The 27,528-nt window shown below is 38.7% G+C and overlaps 1 protein-coding gene across 1 annotated transcript in view; it reads left to right on the top strand.

The window, feature by feature from the left end:
• MAN2A1 (mannosidase alpha class 2A member 1) overlaps positions 1 to 26,753 on the top strand; it is an 88,532-nt gene extending 61,779 nt beyond the window's left edge. The window contains exons 13-22 of the mRNA XM_089492372.1: positions 10,376 to 10,541; positions 11,567 to 11,800; positions 11,882 to 12,004; positions 13,481 to 13,595; positions 14,292 to 14,425; positions 16,679 to 16,820; positions 17,269 to 17,402; positions 19,533 to 19,727; positions 23,240 to 23,350; positions 25,765 to 26,753. Of these exons, the coding sequence (XP_089348498.1) occupies positions 10,376 to 10,541; positions 11,567 to 11,800; positions 11,882 to 12,004; positions 13,481 to 13,595; positions 14,292 to 14,425; positions 16,679 to 16,820; positions 17,269 to 17,402; positions 19,533 to 19,727; positions 23,240 to 23,350; positions 25,765 to 25,917 (1,507 nt within the window). The 3' untranslated portion in view covers positions 25,918 to 26,753. The remainder of the gene's footprint in view (positions 1 to 10,375; positions 10,542 to 11,566; positions 11,801 to 11,881; positions 12,005 to 13,480; positions 13,596 to 14,291; positions 14,426 to 16,678; positions 16,821 to 17,268; positions 17,403 to 19,532; positions 19,728 to 23,239; positions 23,351 to 25,764) is intronic.
• Positions 26,754 to 27,528: the final 775 nt, after the last annotated feature.

Raw genomic sequence — 27,528 nt, 5'->3', positions numbered from 1 at the left:
ACCAGTTTCAAAACTGAGTTGAAGACCATCCTGTTCAGGGAAGCATTCCTAGGCATTGCGTGACTATTATATGTTACTTGATGTTTTTAATTTGTTGCCTGCCTTATTTTTTTGAACCCCTTCCTGTATTGTTATCTATTTATATGTATTATGCTATTATTTCTTAGAATATATGCCATGGGCAGGTTTACTTTTATGTATTTTATTGTTTATATGTACGGTGCTTTGTAAATCTACAGCGCTAAATAAATAAATAATAATAATAATACAGTAGTCTGAAAAGCTGTTGCAAGATGCAGACACAAAGAGGAAACGGATATAACATTGTGCAAGTTACTCAGCACACAAGTATTTTATCTGTTGTGAAATAGTTACAGCGTTGCGTCAATGCTAAGGGAAAACATTCTTTATTTTTAAAAAATCTAATGACTACTAATAGTGAAAATTCTTACTAATTCAGAATTTAATTGATTTATAGCAGAATGTGTACAAATATCTTTAAATCTTAATGGTGAACAATATATTACCAGTGTAACTTTTGAAAAAAAGGATTTGATACTTGGTTATTGCAGTGTTTCAGTAGAATTTTCACTGATGCAGTTGGTTTTGTGTTAGACTAGATGATATCAAGGACAAAAGTGCAAAGTAGTAGCATCACAGATGTCTTATTTATCTAGGTAATATTTAAGTTAATATTTATACATTACAATTGCTTTGGAGATAACCATGTTATTCAGTCATTAATTGCATGGTTCTCTCCAGCAAAATTTAGAAATAAGTATAAGAGCCAGCATGGCATAGTGGTTTGAGTGTTGGATTATGACATTGGAGACCAGGGTTCGATTCCCAGCTTGGCCATAATAGTTTATTTTTATAGTACACTGAATGGAGCCTCTATAGCTCTCATTTCTAGCCATTTCTACAATGGAGCCTCTATAGCTCTCATTTCTAGCCAGTAGTACTTCACTTCACTTTCTTTAGCTGCCTGTCCTGTGATGAGATGGGTACTTTTGATAGCCTCATCATAGAATCATAGAATCATAGAGTTGGAAGAGACCATAAGGACCATCTAGTCCAACCCATTGCCATACAGGAAATCACAATCAAAGCATCCCTGACAGATGGCCATCCAGCCTCTGCTTAAGGACCTCCAAAAAAGGAGACTCCGCCACACTCCGAGAGTGTGTGTTGGAGTGTTGAACAGCTCTTACAATCAAAAAGTCCTAATGTTAAGGTGGAATCTCTTTTCCTGTAGCTTGCATCCATTGTTCCATATTTTAGTCTCTGGAGCAGCAGAAAACAAGCTTGCTCCCTCCTCAGTGTGACATCCTTCAAATACTTAAACAGAGCTATCATATCACATCTTAACCGTCTCTTTTTCAGGCTAAACATACCCAGCTCCCTAAGTCTTTCCTCATAAGGCATGGTTTCCAGGCCTTTCACTATTTTGGTGGCCCTCCTTTGGACACACACCAATTTGTCAACATCCTTTTTGAATTGTGGTGCCCAGAACTGAATACAGTATTCCAGGTGAGGCCTGACTAAGGCAGAATAGAGTGGCACTATTACTTCCCTTGATCTAGAGTTAGACACTATACTTCTATTGATGCAGCCTAAAATTGCATTGACTTTTTAGCTGCCGCATCACACTGTTGACTCATGTTCAACTTGTGGTCTACTATGACTCCTAGATCCTTTTCACACGTAGTCTCCTTAAACCAGGTGTCCCCCATCAGCAAGGGTCACCCCACCCCACTCTGGCTTTTTCTCTTTCTCTCTCTCTTTTGGTGGACAATGAAGTAAGGAAGGGAATAGAACAGAAGCACTTAGCATTGTATTGCTGTAGCTATCTAAGGAATCAGCAAAGAATTCAAGGACTTTGTTCTCTATGTGATCATAGGTTTTCAAAATAAATTGAGAGAGACTCAATAGGCTGCAAGTCACAATCCATTATTATAGAGCATTTGAGAAGGTAATGGATTGAGACTATGGACTTTATACTATTATTATTATTATTATTATTATTATTATTAAACTTTATTTCTAAAGCGCTGTAATTATACACAGCGCTGTACAAAGTTGGTAAAATTAAAAAGTATATAAAAGCCTGCCCAAGGCGTACATTCTAAGATAACAATAAAAGAGGAATAGATAAAATTACCATATAGAAAAGAAAAAACAAATTAAAAACATCAAATATAAAACAAATCACATCACATCAAATATTGTCAGACAGCCAGATGACAATACATTTAGTTCCAAAAGATAAAACATTTAGGATTTACTATCTTGCAGAATTATTTGGACAAACAGATCAGAGCTAATGACTCTGAGAAGTATAGGGTGTGAAATCAACTTCAGGTTAGCTGTTTCCCTTTGCATATCTGTTCAAGAATAAGTGCTAGGTTTCTTTTGTTGTGGTGATGAATATTGTTGTGGTGAATATTAACATAGTCTTTGGTTCTTTTCTCATGACTGTTACGGCTATAGACTCAAGAATACATTTGGAGAAACTGACAGTATACTGGAAACTGTGAAAAGCTGATGGAGGAATGTATTATATGCAATTACTAGGCTTGGAAGTTTTGTAATAATTTGTACATTTTGGTTTTAAATTGTTGTATGTTTTTGACAGGCAATTATAAAATTTAAAAATGTTACATGTTGCTAAAGCAAGTGTATTTAATAATGTAAATGCTATGTGCCCTTGTGGGCTAGGAGGCGATACAGAAATGCTTTAAATAAGTGAATACTTTAAATAAGCGAATTCATAAATAAAAATCAGATGTCACAAGTACTTCATATATTTTCACAGTAATCCCCAGAATACCACTTTTAATTTAGCATACTTGTTGTCCAGACAGGGAAGACCAAGCAGAGAGAGAGTGGTTTGTTTATGGACCCAACAGTATGCTCATGACTGAGCTGAGAGGGGAGGAAAGAGCTTCCAAAGTATTTGTCAATGCTTTACAGGTTGTAGGAGGAAACTCTGAATCAGCTGTGAAAACTTAATCACAACAAAGATTCAACCCAGATTCTACCTGGATTATTTTCACAGTCTGAATAACCCCTTAAGTGATCTCACCAAGTTTTGGGGGGCAGGGGCCTTTTAAAAATCCATACTGTGAAGAAAACTGTTGTACTGCTGTATTTGCTATTGTTCATTTGCCATACATTTTGTGAAACTGTCCTGCATGAATCAAGTATGATTTTGAAAAATGTTAACAATCTGCCTGTGCATATTCAGAAAGCCGGAAGAAGTTATGTGTTATTACTGAAGGTGTTAACACTGCTTTGCAAGGTCCAATGCAAGCTTAATGTAGTTTTCTTTTATCTGTTAGCAACTTGTCTGGCACTCTGTCCACTAGGGTTACCATACATCTTCTTTTCCCAAGTGTGTCCTGTTTTTCAAAGCTACAATTTCTGGTCGGGCAGATTTTTTAAAATATTGAAGGATTTTTTAAAATGTCATTTTCTGCTTCACCTCCTGCCCAGCGATGCTGCCTTATCACCAGTTCTCCTGCTTGATCAAGAGCTTTTGATAGAAGAAGGGATGAAGGTCAGCCCAGTGGAGAACTCAAAAAGAGAAACAGTGCTTGGAGGCAAGGAGGGAAAAGAGACCAAACCTGGGACATGGCAAGCAGGGGAGTGAGGCAGCTGAGGAATCCTCCAGCTGTGGGGGCAGTGGAACAGGATGGCTTGGTGGAGTGGTGAGGTGGGGAAAGACCTCTGAATGAAGGTTAGGAATATTTCCAGTAGCAATTATCACAGCTTGTGGAATGTGATATTTAACGTGGGGGATGCCATGGCAATCAGTATTTTCAAGTACAGTCACCCTTCCAAGTCTGCGAACCTGAGATCTGAGGACTTGAAAATCCACAGAAGGGTGACCACCATTAACATTAATGGGGCACACGCCCATGGCATGCTCCCCATTCAAGCCTATGGGGCTTGAATATGCATGAGTTTTGGAACTTGCGGGGGCGGTCTGAAACGGATCCCCCTGCAAGTTCCAAGGGCCAACTGGAGTTGATAAATATGTCCTCTTCTTTACTTTTCAAAATACAGTATCTTGGTATGAATGGTAAGTAATGCTTTTCATCTTAAGAGGTTAAAATTTTGGTGCTTAACTATTTCTGGAAAGCATTCTTAGGACATTTTTTTAAAAAAACAACAACCCTCTTTTGTGTGTGTGTGGGAGACAGAGATCAATACAGCAGATTTCACCAGTTTTTTAAACTATCTTATCACTCACAATTTCCTTGCACTATTAAGATTTCATAAAAAGTGATTATGTTTTTGGCAGTGTAGGTCCTAATAGAGGCAGTCACCAATTTAGTGCACACCCTTTAAAACTCAGGTACTTAGCCGGGTGAATTCTTTTTCACGGAACAGTGTAATGTGGCTGTGAGAGTCAGGTACAACTGAGCAGTGGTAGGAAGAGATTGGCATCTTGCAGAGCACTTTAATGATGGAGTAGGCCATGCCTCATTTCTAATTCTGAGGTACAAATGTTCTGACTGGGAATTTTTTTCTTCAGGGTCTTTCTGGCTGATCGAAACAGGAGAGCAATTTTAAATTTTTGAAGGAAGAAATCAATTCCAGCAGTAGACCCAGAGGCAGTGCCACAAAGAAGTGCTCTAAATGGTGAGAGCAGCACAGCTGCCTATTGCCTCTGAAACAGAGGAAGTTGTTCAGTTTCTTCAAATTCTTGTCTTAAAAGTCCAGTTTCAATGGGACCTTTTAGATGGTACCAAAACGTCCTTCAGTAAATCTGCCTCTGTGCTTTTCTTTTAGTTTGGTTCTATCTAGCATTTGTTTTCCACATGGGTGGATGTTGTTCTGTGCTGCATTGTATGGGTCGTTTTGTGAGTGTGATGTCTCGATTATTGTAGATATCTACTGTGTTAATAAATGACATAATATTTAACTGGCAGAACTGATGCTTTGCTTTAAAAAGGTACAGCAGCTCTGTATTAGTCACATTTGTAATGTCCATATGGTTGGATATCTGCAGTATTTTCCTGGATGCTCCTCATGTGTGTCTTGTAGCTTGGTAGAGGTTTTCCCCATAATGGTGCAAAATTTCAAATCTCGACTAGTTTTCAAATACAAATTCTCTCTGTTTATTATTATGTATTCCTCTAGTTCACTTCCATTTCCCTTTGTTCCCTAGTCCTGTTATATTACGAGCTTGATTTTGGTGGAATTTAATTTTTATTTTAATATAAATATAAATATAATTTAGCTTTTTTCATACCTTCCTACTTCCCCTGCCAGTCAGACAATGACTTGGTAGGAGAGGATATTCTTTACATTTCATGTTGTGCTTCATCTTTGTTTCATCCGACACAAAACATTTACATCTTCCCTTTTAAGAAAATATGACTGTCTCTGATACATGCATGAATTGTACATATTCTGTGTGGCAGACATTAAACTCCTCCAGTTTGGATGAGTTTATTTATTTTCTCTTTTTGTTTCCCTTTTCATCAGTGTTGGGATTAAAATAACTGTATTGAAAGGACCAGGGTGGTCTAGTGGTTTGAGTGTTGGATTAGGACATTAGGAGACCAGGAATCTCCACTTGGCTATGGAAACCCAATGGGTGACCTTGGGCAAGTCACACTTTCTCAGCCTCAGAGGAAGGTAAGGGCAAAAACCCCTCTAAACCAATTGTGCCAAGAAAACCCCATGATAGCTTGGCCTTAGGTTCGCAATAAATTGGAAATTACTTGAAGTCAGCAGCAGTAACAACAACAACATTGAAAGACACATCTGAATATTGAGATATGATATGGATTGAAATTTCTATTGTAAATCCATTCTGTGTATTCTAAAGATTAGAGTTGTCCCTCCATTCTTTGTAAAGCAACAAGAATATAAATAACACAATACCGTATACATTATAGAATTATAACCCAAAGGATATAGATAGCCTTTCGTAAGTTATTTGCATGCTATTTGCACAAAAGGTAACAAAATTACACTGTTCTGCAACCATATATTGAAAAATAATTACATATTAAGACTTGCTCATCTAGAAAGATTAATAAAGATTAATAATTTATATCAGTCATGAACTGTTAAATTGCAAGGCATATGCCACATAATTTTTTACTATCTATGTACAGGTGGAAAGTTCTGTACTTGAATATACAGTCGGCCCATCTTATACACAGATTTTTTATACACGGATTCAAGCATACACGGTTTGAAAATGTTCAAAAAAGTATAAATTTCAAAAATCAAACCTTGATTTTCCATTTTTTATAAGGGACACCATTTTGCTATGTCATTATATTTAATGGGACTTGAGCATACACGGATTTTGTTATACACAGGGGATCTTGGAACCAAACCCCAGCGTATAACAATGGTCCACTGCATGGGATCTGTTATACAAATACTTGAAAAGATAACAGAGTAGAATAACTTTATGTAGGTCTCTTTCCTAAATATGTGAAGACCTCTTTGTTGACATTTTACATTAGCTTAATGATTAACAAAACCAAAGCCAAGCAAAGAGCATGCTGGAAAGTTTCCACAGTCTTAACAAAAGTCCTAGAATTGCTTTTGTTTTGCAAGTCATCAGTTCTGACTCTGAATCCCCACTATGCATTGCCAGCCCTTGTAGATTTTCTCTGTATTTTTTTTCCTGTTTTTTTCCTGTATTGTCTTTTAGGAAGGCAAGCCTCCTCCCAAAGTCAGAGGCACAGTTCATAGTAAAAGCCATTAAATATAGGCCCAGAACACACGGGCCAAATGAAGCAGCTTACAGCTGCTTTGGAGGCATGCTGATTAGACAACACATGCCTCCAAAGTCGCCAGAAGCCATACCAAGGCACTGTACAGAACGGCAAAAGCGCCGGCCTGCATGCTCACTAGGGTTGCCTCGGGGTGCTGCTTATATACGCCCCACAACCCTAGTATGTAATCTGTACGTCAAAATGGCGGTGCCCAGTACACATAGGCGCCACCATTTTGACGTGGCGGACGGTTAGCGTCCACATGTCCCAGCGCCATTGGCGCATTGCGGCGTCACAATGGCAGCGCGTAAAGAGCCCGATTTTTAAGGGTTTTTTTTTTTTGCTCCGCGGGGAAGCCCCATGGTCTAGAGGCTGCAGCTTCCCCGTGGAGCAAACTAGGGTGTCGGGAGACCGCCCGCTTTGGGCAGTCTGTATCCTGCCCCAGGCTGTTCTCCATTCCTTTGGACTGGAGCAAATGGGGGCCAAGATAGTTCGGTTCCTGCAAGCACCAGTCGGCCCCAGTGAGCACTTCCTACGTTGAGAGCGGACTGTGTGGTGGGTGGACTTCGGACCCACTTCTGGCTGGAGCGGACTTGAGCTGCTCTTTCCCACCCATCTGTTCTGCCCTTAGTCTCAGGACTCCACAGATCTACTGCAGTACTGATACAGTTTCCCAGCAGTATTCCATTTATGTAAGTGAAGCCCACTCCAGGATGCTTGGAATACAACTGTTTTGTTTTTTTAAAACTATCAGGAGCTTCCTTGGCAGATTCTGAAGATGACTTTTTAATGAGGAAATGCTGAGGGGGAATAGAAGATTTTATAGGAGAAAAAGAGTCATGAAATTCCCAGACAGCGAAACAGCCACAACACCTCCCACATTATGGTCCCATTATGTGTATTCACAACTTGTTAGATAACATTTTCTAACTAAAGGAATAGGCATTCCATGTAAAATGCTCTGGATTCCCCCTGGAAACACTGGATTATTGGCAGCATTTTTGTTCCAGATTTAGTGAGCATGCATGATATAACTTTGCCAGTATGTGCTGTTATACATTTAGCGAGCCTGAAACCTTAATGTCTTTGACTCACTGCTCATAAAACCAGTGAAAGATTTTCTTCGTTGATGAGCCTGAATAAAGTATGTCAGTATATTTCACCAGAAATACATGAATCAGTACTTTTTAACTTGCTGTTTCTCTCTATATTTATTGGATCAGTTTTAGTGTGGCACAAAATAAATCATGAATGCGAAGTTTCAGGTCATTAGCTCTCTCTCTCTCTCTCTCTCTCTCTCTCTCTTTTAATAAGCAATGGAATTTTAAAGGGGTAATGGTGGAATTTATTTATTTTTGCAACTTGCTTTAACTGGAGGCACACTATGATATCTTTAATATCCATCTTCACTCAATTACTAGAGCAAATTTCAAACAAATAGTTATATTTACACATTTAGCAATTTAAATTTCATTGTTTTACTGTGGTGATTTTAAAGGTAGGAACTGATCAGAGAGTGGACTAAGTTGCTTTTATTTTTTATGTATATATCAATTACTTTCAACATACTGCCTTTTGGAAATACAGATTTTTTTTAAAAAATGGTGTGTGAGTGTATCTCCATTGACCAATATAGCTTACATTTGTTCATGTAAGAATTTACAAAAAATTGTGAAGTCGAAAGCTTTCATCACTGGCATCCATAGTTTTTTGTGGGTTTTTCAGGCTATGTGGCCATGTTCTAGAAGAGTTTATTCCTGATGTTTCGCCAGCATCTGTGCCAGGCATCTTCAGAGAATGCTTGCCTGGAAAGGTGATTTGAATGTGTCTTCTTCTGTTGCTAATGGCAGCCTCTGGGTGGGAGGCTATGCAAAAGAGGATTAGTGTCTGTTTGCTTAGTGCTCATTGTCTGCTGGGAAGCCCCTGACCCTGGAAGAGTTCCCATTTGCATTTGTTGAGTCTTTATCTTGCTATTTTTCAGGACTGGTAGCCAAACCTTGTTTACTTTAAGGGTTTCCTCTTTCCTGTCGAAATGGTCCAGGTGTTTGTGGATTTCAATGGCTTCCCTGCGCATCCTGACATGGTAGTTGTTGGCGTGGTCCAGAATTTCAGTGTTTTCAAACAGTATTTTATGCCCAGGATGGTTTGTAACATGTTCTGCTACTGCTGATTTTTCTGGCTTGCCCAGTCTGCAGTGTCTCTCGTGTCCTTGATTCTTGTTTGCACACTGTGTTTGGTGGTCCCTATGTAGACTTGTCCGCAGCTGCATGGCATGCAGTAAACTCCTGCGGCTGTGACAAGGTCTCTCTGGTTCTTGGCTGGGCGAAGCATTTGCTGGATTTTCTTCATCAGTTTGTAAACCATTTGAAGGTAGTGTTTCCTCAGATATCAGAAGGGCTGCCAGACCTAGAAAAACCCAGAGGAGGGAAGACAAACAATCACCAAAGGGAAGGCATTTTTACCATGCATCAAAGGAGTCACTGACAGAATAGGGAAACTGGTGAGGAAACACAACAAGGCAAGCATTCTCTGAAGATACCAGCCACAGATGCTGGTGAAACGTCAGGAATAAACTCTTCTTGAACATGGCCACCTAGCCCGAAAAACCCACAAAAAATTACAAAAAAGTATCTCAGGGCCTGAACAGACAGGTCAAAATAAAGTTGCTTTGGGTCACTTTGGATTTATGCTGTTTAAATGATGCATGTGTCCTAAGAGGTCAAAAGCCACGCCAAAGCCATGCTCCAGTCCTAAGGTCTGGAGCGCAGCTTTGACATAGCTTTTGGCCTTTTAGGACGCATGTATCATTTAAACAGCATACCTCCAAAGTGACCCAAAGCATCTTTATTTTGGCCTGTCTGTTCAGGCCCTCAGTAACTTAAACTAGTACTACAGTATTATTGTAGGCATAGGAACAGAAACTGTTAAACTATGTTCCTTTGTGAATTTTTCTAATATGTGTGAATATCCATTTTTGGAGATGTCTGTGATGTTTCATGCAATATTTTTGGTAATTGCATTAAAGAAGTGGTGTATCAGTAGACAGATTGTTATTTCAGTGGTATTCTAAAGCAAAGGAATAACATCTATAGAAGCAGTTGTATTGTAGGTTTTGTTTGCTAAGACAATTCTCACTATTAGCTATAGTACTATTAGCTATAAATAATACAAAAATAGTATGTTGGACCTGAAGAAGCTTTTTGTGATGTAGGAAACACATCTGTATCCTACCAAAAGCTAATAAAAGACTTCCTTTAACAACAACAACCCTGCAATGTTGCATGGGCTTTTAAGAAAACATAAAAATACCTTTGCATTGGGTAACATGTATCTTGAGGCTTTAAAAAATCACCACATTTGCATTCAGATAATAGATTTGCCTTGAGAATGAAATTTGTCAAGAACTTTTCCGCAGTATATTCCCCCCTCCACCCTGAAACATATAAGCACCAGCGTCTTCTTGAAGAGCACAGTACAGTAAACTTAGGTTATACTGTCTTTTTAATGTTTTCTTCATATGCACATATTTTAGACAGTTACCTACCTATATAATTTATTTTAGGTAACATAGAAATCTTTGGTCAAGTTGCTTAGTTTTTGTAAAGATCTGGCAATGTTTCTTGCAGGTACCTTTTGATTTATAATCCTACAGAACAAGACCGTTCGTCAGTGGTTTCAGTCTATGTGAACACACCCAGAGTTAAAGTCCTGTCTCCTTCTGGAAGACCTGTTGTGGTTCAACTTAGTGCAGTGTGGGATGGAACTGCTAAAATATCATATGATGCATATCAGGCAAGTTATTTGTAGTATATCATCTGTGAGCATGTATTGGGCACATGTATCAATATTTCTTACCTGGGAAGTGGTAGAAGTTTGCTAGGCAAAAATTCTGTCATCAGTTCACTTCTGATGTTGGAGGCTCCCTGTAAACATTCTAGTTACAAATTTGTTTTTGATCATATTTCTTTTTCAAAAGAAACTCCGTTGTTTCAGTTCTGCATGTGTGCATGTTACTTCTTGAGTGTAGTAAGGCTTCCAAGTAAATGTGTATGTTAGAGCATGCAACATTTTCCTAAACTTGCAAACTAAAAAGTTTATTTCAGTAACTGATAAAAGTTATCGAAGGGATGCAGTAGTTTGAGTGTGTGAAAATAACTATGTTCTCGATTTCACTTTGCATTTGCTGATTGAAGTATAAGTGTGCAGACTTAATTCCACACTGGATAAACTGTTAGGCAGGATAATAATAACTGAAGACTCCCGACTGTTTGCATGTTCTGGTGATGTGTGTGTTCATTTACCTCTCACATGATGCTGCCTTATAGCAAATAATTGTGATGTATTTAGCCTTGAAAGTTACCAAGTACCAGAGTACGTACAAGCATTAAACCATCAATGGCTTATACATTCAAAATATTTCAAGTTTGATTCTCTGTTAATATTTCTGAATGAGTTGATCAAACCTAATTTAATTAAATCTATTACCATTGTATTTCTCATAGTAGAGAAGTAACAAAGAGATATCATTGTACTCAGAACATGAAGAAAAAGCAATTTATTTGAAGAATATCTGCTATAGTTAATATTCTGAACTCAGTATACTTTATGAAAAGTTTTGTATGTAGCAAAATTGAAAGAATACTGCAAATATAAGAAATAGCTCTTTTGAATAATAGTGTTTTCATGTCTGTTAGCTTTAGTTAGAAAATAAGTTCTAATGCTGAGTTTGAGTCTCATGAGATGAGGAAAAAATTGTTAATATTTTGATTCCATTCTTGATATTGCAAGGATAACATTTTCTTTCCTGCTCCCAACAGATCTCTTTCTTGGCTCATATACCACCTTTAGGTTTTGGAGTTTATCAGCTTCTTGAGGGACAAGGTTCAGAAACTGTATTGGCTGATTATAATCTCTATCATAATGATAAAGCTAAAGCAATCAAGCCATACAGAATTTTCAATGTTAAAGAGATACAGAATGCTTTGGATGAGATCATGTTAGAAAACACTTACATGAAAATCTGGTTCTCTGGCAATTCTGGACTAATTGAGGTATGTATATTAGCTACTTGATGATATTTGATACTGAAGCAGATTGGAAGGTATCAATCTTATTAAGTGTTTTCCTTTTAGAAAGTAAACACAAAGGAAGACAATAAAAATCATCGTGTGAAGTTGGAGTTTGTTTGGTATGGAACTGCAAGTAACAGAGATAAGAGCGGAGCTTATCTCTTCTTACCAGATGGAGATGCCAAGGTAATGCGTTCAGGGTCTTCTCTTTTGTGATACCCTGTTGTGGAATACCCTCTGCTAAGAGCCCCAATAGAGGCCAGTGTTGGCTTCATTTCAGTGCCAAGTTACAACATGGCTGTTTATTAAAAGTCTTTGATATCTAATGGTTTTTCCAGCTTGTTTTAAATGGTCTTAATAGTTTTAACTTGCTTGAATTTGTTAGCTTAATGCGTTTTTACAGTGATAATTACCTTTTATTATTCACGTTTCAAAAGACCTTTGAATGTAGGATAGCATATAAATGTATGTCAATAAATGTGTTGAATTTGGGAATATATCAGGGAATACAGATAAAAGAATACAGATACATTAGACTTTTTTTTCATGGAACAGCTGTTTCCATCCTAGCAGAAAAGCCTGGAGTGGGAGTGAAAGGTGGAAAGGAAGGGTCTCTGAATGGCTGCGCTAACCCACAAGACAGTTCCGACTTTGGTCAAGATCATATTGAGGCAAACTACTCATGATGTGGACTGTTTTTTGTGTCACCATAAAAAAATATTTTGAACCCTTACAGTGTTGAGTGTCTTGTAGACTTTGGGCATTTATACAAGTAACAGCCTTGATTAGATAATAAGCTTATGTACAATAATATTTAGTCTTTTTAAAATATTTGGTCTTTTTAGAATTTCATTTTTAACATTTATAACCGTGGGTTTTTAAAATTGTGTTGGAGACAAAAGCAACTATAAACCATTCATTAAATAATACTTGAGGCAGTGATAATAATGGCCAAAAATGCCCTTTCTTGACATAGCTGTTTGAAATATTCATTTCCTTAAAGTATGGCAACAGTTACAAAAACAGACCACATAAAAAGGTGCTGGATATCTTCATAGAGGATAAGTCTGTCAGTGGCTGCTAGGCTGCATGCTATCCAGGAGCAGAAGTGACAAGTATGCCTGTGACTATCACTTACTGTTGTACAGTAGTATAGAAGAACAGTATGATTCCTTCCTGTCATGTTTGTGGGCTACCCACAGGCATCCATTTAGTCAATGGGGAAAATGAGTCTAAATCCAGTTGCTAGTCCCATCTGTAACAGAGTCATTGAGTCAGTGGGGTTTACATACGTGTTGTCTTACCATTCAGCAGTTTATTCAGTGGCTTGTTCCAGTTGGGTCTAGCAAATGTATTTATGCCACTACACTGCTTATGGTATAAATTTGGTCTAGCTGAGCTCTTTTTAAGTTAAATGTTGTCACATAATCATCTCTCTCATATAAAATGAATTTCATAACTGGCATCTGTTTCAGCCATTCCTATCGCATGAGCAAGCAAGAAGCATAAGCTTCATCTTTCTTTCTTTCTTTCTTTCTTTCTTTCTTTCTTTGGAATTTAAGGAAGGTGATTATAGTATCCTCCCCAGCCACCCACCCTTCAAGGTCATGAAATGTAAAGATAGAAAATACAAATATTACTTTTTCATTTGTCTTTCCACAGCCTTATGTTTTTTCTGATCCACCTATCATAAGAGTTACTCATGGCAGAATTTTTTCTGAAGTTACTACTTTTTTCCATCATTTGACTCACACAGTACGACTTTACAAAGTTCATGGTAATGTAATTTCAAAAAATACAATTGAATAATTGTGTACTTTTGTTTGTTTAGTTTCCTTGCATATTGTTTTGCGTTACACATGAATATTGTTAGAAGTTCTTTATCTAGCTCCAACTCGGAACCTCTCTCTCTCTCTCTCTCTCTCTCTCTCTCTCTTTTTTTTTTTTTCTTCTTCCTAATCCAGTGGGTAGTCCTGGAGGGGAAAATATTTTAATTTGCTAAATTTATTCAGCCTACCTCAAGCTAGACTACAATATGTGGCTTTGAAGAATGTTGAGCTATTTTTTCTAATATAGCTTGTAGAAGCCAGACTGACGGTTATGAACAGTAACTGGGATGGCTTTTATGAATGTAGTATTCAAATAACTTCAACTTCTGCTGTGTTTCTAAGCAGAATTTAAATTGCTGGTTTGATTTTTAAAGCACCATAAACAGCCTGAAAGAGCAGAGTCTTTTTGTAATTTGGGTTGAGTTTCAAGATAAGAAGACTGTACGAAACTGGTAAAACCACCTCTGAGTATTCCTTGCCTAAGAAAATCCTGTGAAATTCATGGGCAGGATTGGCAACAGGCGATTTGAGGGCACATGCAGACACATAGATGGGTTATAAGTCTCTAGACAGTAGTCCTTTCACTTCAGTAATGGGTTTGTCAAATCGGCCTTGTGAAATCATGAAATCTGTTTTATATCTAGGGCTAGAAGGCCAGTCTCCTGAGATAACCAATATTGTAGACATCAGAGGAGAATATAACCGTGAGATTGCAATGAGAATTTCATCTGATATAGAGAGCCATAACAGATTTTACAGTGACCTCAATGGATACCAGGTAATTGCCATGCTTAAAATTCAGTGAATACTGTCCCTACATTCTAAGGGTTGAACCTTTAATTTATAATTGAGTTGGTTCTGTTTGCATTTAAGAAGGATAAACGTCATCAAGTACAATAAAACAGTTAATACTTATTCAGATTTTTGCATCAGAATACTACTTTTGGGATTTGGATCTGATTTTAAATATACAGGGCAAATTGAACACTGAAGGAGCAGAAGGCACTTCCCAGCACCTCCCCATGACAGCTCCCCCTTCCCTGCCAAAAAAACTTCATCAGAGGGGCACCTGCAGAACATTACAAATCATTCACACTAAGCTACAGTGAGTAGCTGGCAGGGACAACATACCTGAAATTGTGTAATCTTGTACAGCTGGCCCTAGGTCCTGCTTTTGGTTTTCTTCTCCCCTGCAGTAAGACGCACTTCACAGTTCTTCAGCCCTGCCCCCAAACCATTTAGAAAGACTTTTCAGGGGCACAGAGTTTGGTAGGCTGGGCAGCTTCCACTAGAGCAGTGGTGGCGAACCTTTTACAGACAGAGTGCCCAAACTGCAACCCAAAACCCACTCATTTATCCCAAAGTGCCACATTCCTCTGGCTTTCTAGTAACAAACTCTGGCAAACTCTGTGCTGGGGTGACAGGGTGTGTGCCCACAGAGAGAGCTCTGAGTGCCACCTCTAGCACTCATGCCATAGGTTTGTCACCACTGCACTAGAGTATTTCATAAGCTTGCCTTCAGCTTAAAACAGTGCAGAAGGTTGGCTTTCACTGCGATTTGATTGCACAAGCTTGCTTTTTGCTAGGATTTTGCCTATTTTGCTTTTGGATGTTGTATAGCCTATAATTAGATTGGGGGGGTGGTTCCTTTCCATCCCTATTCTGTCTCCCAACATTGATACCATCTTCTTTCTTCTATCTGTTGCCTTCCTTTATATACCTAGTTTTGATTCATGGCACATCTTCCTCAATCCACATGTCAGTACTACAGATAGATGTTTCCATTCCCATGAAAAGGGAATTATTTACTGGCATTATCTTAGTTTTGTCCTTGTATGCTACTGAACCCACAGCCTTGGTGGAATACAATAGATTTCATTCAGGCAAGTTTTCTGTATTTGCAGCAACATATTTGCAAGTCTTTTCACTTGATATACTAGAAGATTTGATTAAGCACACAAAAAATCCATTTAATCTTATATGAAATGAGAAGCTGTGCAAACATCTCTAAACCTAGTTGTTCAAAAGATTTCCCTGTACCAGTCTGCCCATTCATTATAAACTGTTGATATTTCCACTTTCTGGTCAAAACGAGAACATACCTTTTGTGTTTTTGGAATACCCTCCTAGAGAGGCTTCCTTGATACACTGGGCAAAGGTTTTAATTTTCCAAGGTGTTTAAGGTTAAAGATTCATGTAGTGTTTGAACACTTGCCTAGTAAAAGTTTTATTTTCAAGACTAATTTTTAAAACAAAAGCACTGTTCCATTGGCTTGCTTTGCACAGTTCACACAATTACAATTATATTCTTTAGAACCTTCCCCTGAACGCTTAACACACTCCCTTCCTGCTCTACTGCTTCCTGTTGGCGAGAATTCACACAAGGTGTTTGTTCAATTTCTAAACTGTGTTTTTAAAAACTCTTCCTCCTTCTCTCTAGCCCCCATTCACATCATTGCAAGAGCATGACAGTTTGAAACTCAGAGAGGGCAGACACTAGCTCTGCCCATCACAAGTTTATTATTTATTGCCCTGAAAATTCCTTTGCTCTTGAAGGTGGAGGATATCAGTGTAGTAAATTACTAAAGTGGATTTTAGTTATGATGAACAAGGTTGATTCTTTGGTTTTCTTGATAAGGGCTTTATTATACTCTAACTTTTTAACAAAATAGGTCTTGAAAGCAATTTGTGCCCTTCCTTTAAATGAATCTAATCACTTCTTCCCTAGAATGTACACCTCTTAGAGGCCAGGATTTTGTTTAAGACATTTTTAACAATTATTTTGGCTTCACCTAGAAATCGATTTGAACAACTCTTCTTGTTAAGTTAAAATGTGTGATATAATTTGTTCCGTTGATCAGAACCTGACCAAGACAATAGTATTAACATTTAAGGATGAGTAATTTGCTTTTGATTTAAAAGAAGTATAGTATTTACAGTTGCCACTGGTTTTTATGTCGCAAAAGCAATTTTGATGTTTGTCTTATTTAAATTCTCAATGAAGTTGACTGAAATCACTTTGCTAATGTAGATTCAGCCTAGGCAGACAATGAATAAATTGCCTCTTCAAGCAAATTTTTATCCAATGACCACAATGGCTTATGTTCAGGATGACAAAATTCGCTTAACTCTTCATTCAGCTCAATCTCTTGGGGTTTCAAGTTTAAAAAGTGGTAAGTAATTATAGAAGATTTCAAAGTACAATTCTGGTGGAAATAAATTGTAATATCCTGATAACATATCATAAAGGGCCACACTGCCAGAAAATATCAAGATTTTCTATATTTAGTATATTTAAGTACTCACTTAAACAAGAGAAAGCAATTAAGCAGAAGAGTGTTAAAGATGTATCAGCATTGCAGATTGTAACTTTGACTGATGATATAGAAATACATTAGGTTAGCGGAGCTATAAGTCTCCTATCTAATACATATTTTATCCTCCTAACCACAAAAGAATTGGAATCTCTAAAACATTCAGATCTGTGGTCATGTGAAACTAAACACTTAATAAGTGTTTGTGTACATGAAGAATAGTGAATCTTTCGGCTTTTCTAGAAATATGATTCAGCTATTTCATGAATGTTGGTAGAGCCAAAATAAGATGAACATTTGTTTTTAGGCCAATTAGAGGTCATCATGGATCGTCGACTTATGCAGGATGACAACCGAGGTTTAGGACAAGGTGTGCAAGATAACAAAATCACAGCTAATCTGTTCCGACTTCTGTTGGAGAAAAGAAATGGAGTAGATATGGTATGAAGTGTTATTTATATAGTGCTTCCTTTAAAAAACATAGTGTTCTAGTATAATATATTAGTATTAAACTATATAATTGTCATATAAGTGCATTTCCAGAGTAGTTATCCCTGGAACATTAAATATTCATTGCTCAAATGCAGGCTTTATTTCACATGGAGGGTAGGAGAGGGGAAACTATCTGGTTTGTAGAGAAGGGAATGATGGAGTCAAGTCCTGGGCTAAAAAGTTCCATCTTGATTTTGCGGGGAACCTGATCAAGTCAAGGACATGGCCACCATTTTCACATAATCTAGTCCACAGAGGACTCCCAGCAGAGAAATCCAGGCCCCTATGTTGTTTCAGTTTCCTAACACTGACTTAAGTTATACATAGTTGGCAAAACATGCAGTTTTCTCTTTTCTTTCCTGTTTGGGGAAATTCATAAGGCATTTGTAATTTGGTTATACTAAATATATGTGAAGGCAGATATTCTAGTTCTGTCTTCTTCCTCATTCTCATGCTGAGATCAACATTCCTCTACATATGGAGACTGTCCACATGATCTGGACCCCCCCCCCCAAAAAAAAACAAAAAACCAGGGTTCCAAATCATATGAATAGCTTTAATACATAGAGTAATTTCTCTTCTTCAGATTATCCCTCTCGAAATGCGGAAAATGGTGATGGAACGGATGGAACTAGCACAATCTCCCTTCTCACATATTTAATTTACCATATATACTTGACTAAATTGAGGATAGGTTTTGAGACCAAAATTACGGATTTTGATAATATCTATGGATAAATGGGGGTAAATTTTTGGGGCTTGTAACAAAGGATCTAAAGGATAAAGCAAAGAAAAGCAATGCCAAAGAACTCCCTCCCCCATGCCTCATGGAACAGATGACACCCGTCTTGGCACCCCCAGCTCTGGCTACTGTCTTACCAGCTGCCCTGTGCTCCCTTTTGCTCTCTGGACATCCCTCGCCTGGCTGCAGGAGCAAGGCAGGTGCCACCTGCTCCGGGGGTATGGGGGAAGGAAGTGACCCCCCCATAACCAAGTCGGTCGGAGGCCCCACACTGAGGGCAATGTGGGCACCCTGCACCCCTCTCCCGGAAAACACTCTTGCCTGCCCACATTCTCCAGTGCCCAGTGAAGCCTCTCTCAGGTCTGCAGGCACCTACCTAGCCAGCCTGGCACTACCTGCTTGTCCTGGTCCTACTCCTGTTTGCTCCTCCTGCAACTGCGAATGCAGTCTAAATGGCAGCACAGTTGTCTCAATGGTGGTATGGCTATGTCCACGTACTGACATTGGGAACAACTGAATGGATCCCCCACAGATACCAAGGGCCGACTATATTTTCAGATGGAGACAGTAATTAAGATCTACTTCATAATGTGCTGGGAGATTGAAATTTCCTTGTCTTGTTTCTGAGGTCAAGAAAGGCAGGAGTGATTTGCATGTATATTTCCAGGTCACACAATATATATACCCAAGTCCTTTCAAGGCAAACATTCTCTGAAGATGCCAGCCACAGATGCTGGCAAAACGTCAGGAAAAAACTCTTCTAGAACATGGTCACATAGCCTGAAAAAGCCACAAAAAACTATGGATGCCGACCATGAAAGCCTTTGACTTCACATTATAACATGTTACTTAGTTAAATGGTACAGACAAAAAACAAATAGAATGAATGTAACAAATGAAAAGGTATTTAATTTTACTAGCTTAGGGAGGAAGGAAAACATATTAGAATCCCATCAAGCAGCAATAAAGCATATCAGAGGACAGCACAGGATCCCCACCAAGACTTAAAAAGATGAGTAACATGTTTTTGAAATGTGCATATTAGCATAGCATATATGAACTCAGCTGATTGCTTAAGCCCTCTTGGGTTTATAGCCTTAATTTTACATAGTCCAGTTCATCTATGTGTTCCCCTTGCATACATCTGTTTTAAACTTGTTGACCCAGAGTGTACAAAATACATAGGAGAAAGAAAAGGGTATGTATACTTGGGTGTAGAGAGTAATATATTAACATCTAGTTTTATTCCCACATTAATGTGTCAAACTGAATAAATGCATGTATGTTCAGCGTACAAAACCTGCAAATAGTTTACTACTATTTTCTTTTTTTACTAGAAAGAAGAAAAGTTATCAATCAGCTATCCTTCTCTCCTTAGTCACATAACATCATCTTTCATAAACCACCCAATGATTCTGATGGTTACCTATGCAGACTCTGGTGTCCCATCCCTCTTGAATACTTTTTCTCCTCTAATTGCACCCATGCCCTGCGACATGCACATTGTTAACTTAAGAACAATACAGTTGAAGGTAAGTTGGGATGAAGACTTTTACAGTATTTTTCACCATATATTGGAACTAGTTCTGGAGAGTAAAGTTTAAAAAAAAATTCTGGTATGAGCTGAGAGAGATTACTCATCTTTTACTCCTGAGCACACAAATTGTGTCTGAAACATCATTGACACCAGCTGTGCAAACGGTGTCAAGAGGAAAAAGAATGGAGAACGTAAAAGCCAGTTATGCTTATATAAGGAATAGGAGTTTGGGTTTGGCTGCTATGGCCTTGAATTTGAGACCCACAGTATCTTCCCTCCTTTGGTTCTGGACATCATTCTAGTTGTATACTTTGATGAATGTAAATTTACAGATACAATCCACTTTTTTTCATAGCACAAACAGAATTACCAGTTGGAATTATTTTAATGTATAAATAGGCTTTCATTAGATAAAGTTGCTGAAGTAGAGAGTGATAAATGTCTCATATCTCATAAGCCACAAATCACTATTTTGTTTTTACCAGCAACAATAAAATTGTGGATTTCTTTAGCTAATGATGCATGATATTGGAATGAATGCTAACATAGTTAAAGCATTCTCACATAACAAAATGTTAAGCTGTTGCATTAGTAGCATGAAAATATTTAGACTTAAGTGAGAGATAAAATCCCATGTATTTCAGTAACAGAGAGAGTACAGAGAACCTTTCCAAACGGCATCTTTTCCCCTACCATTTTCTAACAAATATCATATCCTTTCTCCTATTACAAAATCTTGCAGTTCTGGGGGTATGCTCTCACACATTAGATCAATAATGCACAATACTGCATAGCCTTCAAAACATCAATATTTTAAAAAGCAAAAGGTCTACCAAAGAGGCATGGTAACAGGCAACCATGCGAGAATTTTCCTTTTGCTAAAAAGAATAAATGAATGACAGTACCAGGCCTGAAGTGTAGCTTAGCACTGGGGATATCCCATTACTACAAGCTGTGGTAATGATCACTGGTTTAATTGGAGGATAATGTGTCTTATTAGCAGCTACCAGTTGTGATAGCTGTGTGTAACTTCCACGTTGAGAGGCAGTATGTCATTGGAGACCAGTTGCTGGCGAGCAGTAGCAGCGGAAGGCTCTTGCTCTTAGGCAGTACTTGGTGATGTTGAGAAATAAGATGTTAGACTTGATAGGCCTTTGGTTTGATCTAGAACTGCTCCTACATAGCACAGTACAGAATGTAGTCTTTGAAACAATTTCTCTAAAGGTGTATTTCCCAACTACATAGCAAAAGCTTTTTTTTAAAAGACTACTTTTATATGTTTTATTAAAAAACATATATTTTCCACACATATCAGTTGATAGAGCCATTGTGTGTGTGTGCTTCCTAATTTGTAAATTGATGAATCCTTAAATTGAAACATTTAGATCACCCCCCCCCCTTTGGGTGTCATCAGCATACTGATAACACCTAGCCCCATATCCACGGATGATTTCTCCCAGCGGCTTCATATAAATATTAAATAGCATCGGGGACAGGATGGCACCTTGAGGGACACCACAATTAAGCTCTGTTTTTGAAGAGCAACTGTCCCCAAGCATCACCCTCTGGAACCTGCCTGAGAGGAAGGAACGGAACCACTGCAATGCAGTGCCTCCAATTCCTAACTCTCTCAGGCGTTCCAGGAGGATGTCATGGTCTATTGTATCGAATGCCGCTGAGAGGTCTAGCAGCACCAACAGGGTCACGTTCCCTCTTCAATGCCTAGACAAAGGTCATCAGTTAGAGCAACCATGGCAGTCTCCACCCCATACCCAGTCCTGAAGCCCATTTGAAATGGATCAAGAAAGTCGGCTTCATCCAAGACCATTTGGAGCTGAAGAGCAACTGTCCTCTTGACCACCTTGCTCAAAAATGGTAGATGAGAAACAGGCCTATAATTTTTCTTGTCCAGGTTTTTCCCCCCCAAGAGCTGTCTAACAGTCACTTGTTTCAAATAGGATGGTATATGGCCCTCCCCAAGTGTTTGAATTTCTCTTTTTGGGATGCTGCTTCCAAGTAAATGTAATGGTATAGGATGTTGTAGAACTTTAAAAAAACAAAATGAAAGACTGCTTCACTGTGAAGGTCTAACTTTATAGCAATTACCAGTAAATCTTGGACAGAAACCAATAATGTTATGTTCCAGAATACCCATTCAGATTTTAGCAGTTGACTGAGTAATAGACAGGATACACAGCCATTTAAGGCTGCTTACAAGTAACATCACAGTAAGCAATTTTAAAAAGGAAAGGAAAGGAAAGTGACTCTGTTGTGGGGGGCAGTGGCGTTCCAGCACTGGGTGACACCTGGGGTGGGGGGGCGGAGCTTCCAAGCCTGGACTTCTGGTGGGGCTTCCGGGGGATGCTTCTGACCCCAGACCTCTGGCAGGATTTCTGGGGCTTGCACAGCTCCAAGTACCACCTGGGCAGGGGCGGTGAGACGTGATGTGACCCCCAGAGCACCTCGGCGGGGCCTAGGAACACGTGCACAGGCTGAAGCAGCCAACCTGGTGTCACCCCCCTTCTAGGGTGTCACCCAGTGCGGTCCACACCCCTCCCAATGACGCTACTGGTGGAGGGGTATTTGTCTGCATCACTCTTACTCTATGTCCTGGGATCCTTTCTGCTTGGCAGACGATGGTAGATGGCTGTCTTTTGCCACAGGTCAGGGCTGATAATGTCTGGCCTTGAGATGACCTTAGCCTGCCTGCCTCTTTCCTTTGAAGTCTTCCCTGAGAGCTTCTGGTAGTGGCCCTGTAGGAAGCAGGGAATGGTGCAGCCAGAGCACAAGTACAAAGTGGCCTCTCAATATCTATTTTCTCCCTTTCCACCTGCTCTTACCTCCAGGATTCTTCCACAGAGCAGTCAATTGTAATGACTCTGTGGGGGAGGAGGGAGAGAGAGGGTAGTTCAACTAGATCAAACTTTAAGGTGGCATTTGTCTGCCTGCCTCCCTCTCTCTTCATATATTATTTTACTACAGAACAGTTTAAATCTCTCAGTGTTGTGTGCCTTCAGTTGTGAAGTCAAAGTCTTTCATGGCCAGCATCCATAATTTTTTGTGGATTTTCCGGGCTGTGTGGCCATGTTCTAGAAGAGTTTATTCCTGAAGTTTTGCGAGTAACTGTTGCAGGCATCTTCAGATAAATGCTGAAGATGCCAGCCATAGATGCTGGTGAAACATCAGGACTAAACACTTCTAGAACATGCCTTCAGTTGTTTCCTTCAAGGCAACCCTAAGATAAAGTAGTCCTTGAGTTTTCTTGGCAAAATTTGTTGTGAGGGGTTTTGCCCTTGCCTTCCTTTCAGGTGAGGGATGGGTGTTTCCCAACGTGTTTCCATGGCTGAGTACAGGTTCGAACCCTGGTCTCCTGGGGTCCTAGTCCAGCACCTAAACCACTATACCACACTGGCTCTCAGTTTGAGTCTAGAAGTTAAAATCCAGAGGTTTGTACCTGCACCCTGAGCTTGCTAATTTCCCCTCCAAATTTGTCTTTTTTGTTTTCAGGCTGATGCAGGTCCATCAGATGAAGCAGCCCTCATTGTTCACAGGAAAGGATTTGACTGCAGGTTTGCAAACATGGACCTGGGGCTCCTCTGTTCCACAACTCAGGGAAAGGTATTGTGGAATATTTTTTCCTAATGGGGATGGAGGCTCTACTATCAGCATGGCTCAGACATGCCTAGTGCAATTTTCAGCCTTTTTCTTTTAAAATAACACAGCCCCATGCTACATTATGAAGACCTTCAAAACCTCCCTTCAGCTTTAAGAAACATTGCCACATTGATTGGGAAGTAGGGGTGACTCTATCTGAGGCTCACAAGGCAAGGGTTACTTGCCTTGTGAGCCTCAGATATAGGGAGAAAAGGAGAGTCCACCACCTTCCAAAGCAGTTTTTAATGGCCATTTTATAGTTTTATTTTAGTTTTATCCACCAGCAGTCTTGTCTTGCTGGAGGAATGGTAAGGTATAAATATTTTAAATACCGGTAAAATAAACCCAGCTCAGTGCTATTTATGTATGTATTGATATTATTAGTAGTAAAATAGTTATACCCCACCCTGTATTACAGAATTCCTGGACAGAGTCCAGTGATAGCAATTTTAACAATTTAAATACAGTCAGCCCTCCACATTTTGAGTTTGTTCCTGCTCCTGACTGAAACTGAGGCTGTTGTGTGAATGTGTACATGGACACCTTGGGCTTCAAGAATGAGGAGCACAAAGAATTGAGGCCACCAACCCCGCTCCTGAAGTCCAAGGCTACTGCCTCAGGGTGCACAGAGAAGCATCTTACCAAATCTGGAGGTCTTTGTGTCAATGGGCATACAAGAATCTCCAGCTTTGGAAATGAAGAACCTTCCAAAGCTGGAGATTCTTGTATGCCTAGTGACATAAAAGCCTCCAGCTTCAGAAATGGGAAATGAGAAGCAACCTAACTCCCCACTTCCAAAAGTGCAGTGAGACTACAAGGTAAACATAAGTCAACAGTGTGATGTGGCAGACAAAATAGTTAATGCAAACCTAGACTACATTAACAGGTCTACAGGGTCCAGGACGAGGGAAGTAGAAATCCTGCTCTATTGTGCTTTGATCAGACCTCACCTGGAATATTATTTCAGTTCTGAGTAACACAGTAGTTTTGAACATCCACATTTCTCCCTATACAACCAGTCCCCACTTCTCCTTGCAATATTCCAGTTTTTCTCTCCACAGTATTTTCCACCACTTCCTCCAAAATATCTCCCCACCCACCCACCTACCCATTTCTCCTCATAACTAGTTTGCCATTTGACACACTAGGTACTGGAGCGTAATCTCAAGCATGGTGGAGTCCATTGTCAAACAAGCTGAGTTTTTCCCATCTATCTTTAACCAAAACAGCTGGGGGGGGGCGGTTATTAAAAATAAATATCATTGGCCTGTTACAGACTGCCAAAATAAAGCTGCTTTGGGTCTCTTTGGAGGTATGCTATTTAAATGATGCATGGGTCCTAAGAGTCTGGAGGTCGCGCCAAACCCACACTCCATTCCGAAGCACTCGAGTGCAGCTTTGGTGCAGCTTCTGGATTCTTAGGATGCATGCATCATTTAAACAGCATACCTCCAAAGAGACCTGAAGCAGCTTTATTTTGGCAGTCTGTAACAAGCCATTGTAAGCTGAATGCAGTGATTGAATACTGTATCTTACATCAATTGAACCTGATTTCAAAAAACTATAAGCCTCAAAACAAGCTCAGGGGTCACATGAAACATTTGTTGGCTATAAGATACTTGTATGTTTTATACACTGTCTGTTGACTTTATTATTCAGTTGATTTTTAATCTCATTATTGGGCTATTTATTTACATTTACGGCATATAAATTTGAAATAACAGCAAATATATTAATTACAAACATTTTGGTAGCATTAAGGGTACAATTTATGGAAATGATTGCTAAAGGGTACATAAGTGGGGGGGAAAGGTTGGGAACCACTGTTTTTATGGCAAGAATAGACAACTAATGCTCTCCATATGTTTTGGATTAGAACTCTTATATTCCCTAGTTATGTTCTTGTTGGCTTGTGAGAGTTATAATCCAAACCCTGGGGAGCAGTTACTCACCCCTGCACTCAATCAATGGCTTTTAAATCTTTTGTACTGAGGAAGCCTATTTAATGTGAACATGATCAGTGATGGGACCCTATATGCCTGCCATTGCACATTTATGTGTTATGGGACTATTTATTATTTTACTATATTTTAGGTGTGCATGCTTTTCATATGTGGCACTGTCCTCAATTAAATTGCTAGAATCCATTCAGCACTCATTTATAGGTGTGTATGTTCAGAGGCAGATCAGTGGTAGGTGTAATTCTCTCCATCACTACTGGTCTCACTGAGTAATTCTTGAAAAATTTCTAAGGACCAACCACAAGGTTCTCCATAATACAGTTTGCAAGCCTTGCTTCAGATAAATGTTGTTAAAAGCGTCAGTTTTTTTTTTTTTTTTTTGATGGAGTAATTATTTTGTCTTTTTGAAATTTTCAGCTAAAAATGCACAAACTCTTTAACAAGTTTCATGTGGAAAGTCTTACACCAACATCCTTAACATTGATGCATTCGCCTCCAGATGCCAGAAATATGACTGAGATCAGCATGAATCCTATGGAGATAAACACATACAGAATTCAGCTGAGATGAAATCTGGTTTTTGAACTTGGTTACTAAAGAGGAGTCTTCAACTTTTTGTCTTCTGAAATACTGGTGTGCAATAAGAAGCACATTTTTAAAATTTCAGGTTTTGGATATTGTGACAATACATTCATTCTAGAATTTTTTTGATCTCCAGTGTCATAAAAAGCCATGATGCAACCAACTTTTCCTACGCTGTAATAAGACATGCCACTATCAGTATAATTAAATACAAGTGGAGGTGGGGGGAGAAACAAACAATATTACTTCTCATCAACAAAGTGAATCTCAGGTTAAATATTAGTTTAAGGCTTCTACATTTATGATTTTGTGTTGGAAATGGAGAGAACATTGATTTTAAATTGTTTTTTTGATCTGTAGGTAGCTTTTAAATAATGATATATCATTGAAATCCCAGATACAGCTTGGAATCGAACCTGAATATACTCTGGCAAAGCTATTGGCCAAATACTTAAGACTTCTATAAATGACAGTTTCATTTTATTCCACCTGGAGTCTGCATTTATCCCACCCTAGAAGCAGAGTGAAATTCAAGAGCCTCTTAGAAGTGTGGAAGATCTGGAAATGCAGAACTTACATCCTGGAATTTTGAATTCACCTTCCTTTAAAAATATATAAAAAACAACAACACAACCTTCTGTTTTGCTACTTGATACTTTGGGATATGTGCAATTACTCCCATTATATAGAGTAAGGAAATTCAAGTTATAATTTCATGAATACAAGTTTGTTTTTTTACAGAACATTTGGATACTAATGTGCTCTAAGATGTTTTTTCTATTTCAATATTACCATATGAAAATAAATGTGCCTTATTTTTTTTATATATGTCTTGTTACTCTTTGTCCACACAGTGTTCTTTGGGGGTTGGGGCGGGAGGGCAGAAGTAATACATTCAAACATGTTTTGACAGTGATGGCCACACTCTGATCTCCTTCACCAAATGTGCGCTGATGGTGTTTTGAATGCTTTAACTATTTGAATGTAGTGAAATGATGTCATAAAGCAGAACAATGGAACAATAAAGAATACTGTACAATCCATCAGCTATTGGTTAAAATGCAACATACACAGAATTATGAAGGCATGCAAAAAGCTGCCTTGCCATGTGTATTGTAGCAAGCAGTACCTTGAGAATCATGTGCCTCTATTTTTAAAATAGTGTCCATGCTTATGTTGCTAATATTTGTTACTAGGGAGAAATAGCTTCCTCAAAGTTACACTTTTTCTGTATCAAGTATTTTGCATTGAGTTCTGGGCATCAAGTGGGTTTAAGACTGGTGGGGCACTTTTGGTCCTCCAGATGTTTTGGACTTTTTCCGTTCTTTTCAATTGGTCTGTGTGGGGCTGATGAGAGATGTAGGCCAAAGCACCTGGAGGATCAAAGGTTCCCAAGCCCTGATCTAAAAATTCTACTCCCCTAAATAAAATTGTTTACAATTTCAAGTTAAGGTTGTAATCATATAAACACTTACTTAGGAGTAAGTCCTATTGAACTCAGTGGAACTTTTTCTGTATAGAGCTGTAGATCACACTAAGTGGAAGTTTATTATGATTGCATTTCCTTTAACTCTGGCCTTTTTTTATCTTCAGAAATGA

The sequence above is a fragment of the Sceloporus occidentalis genome, unplaced genomic scaffold (assembly GCF_023333645.1).
Source record: "Sceloporus occidentalis isolate IW3139 unplaced genomic scaffold, rSceOcc1.0.p SCAF_1, whole genome shotgun sequence".
In the NCBI taxonomy this organism is placed as follows: Eukaryota; Metazoa; Chordata; class Lepidosauria; order Squamata; family Phrynosomatidae; genus Sceloporus; species Sceloporus occidentalis.
This window is presented reverse-complemented; position numbering and strand designations above follow the sequence as displayed.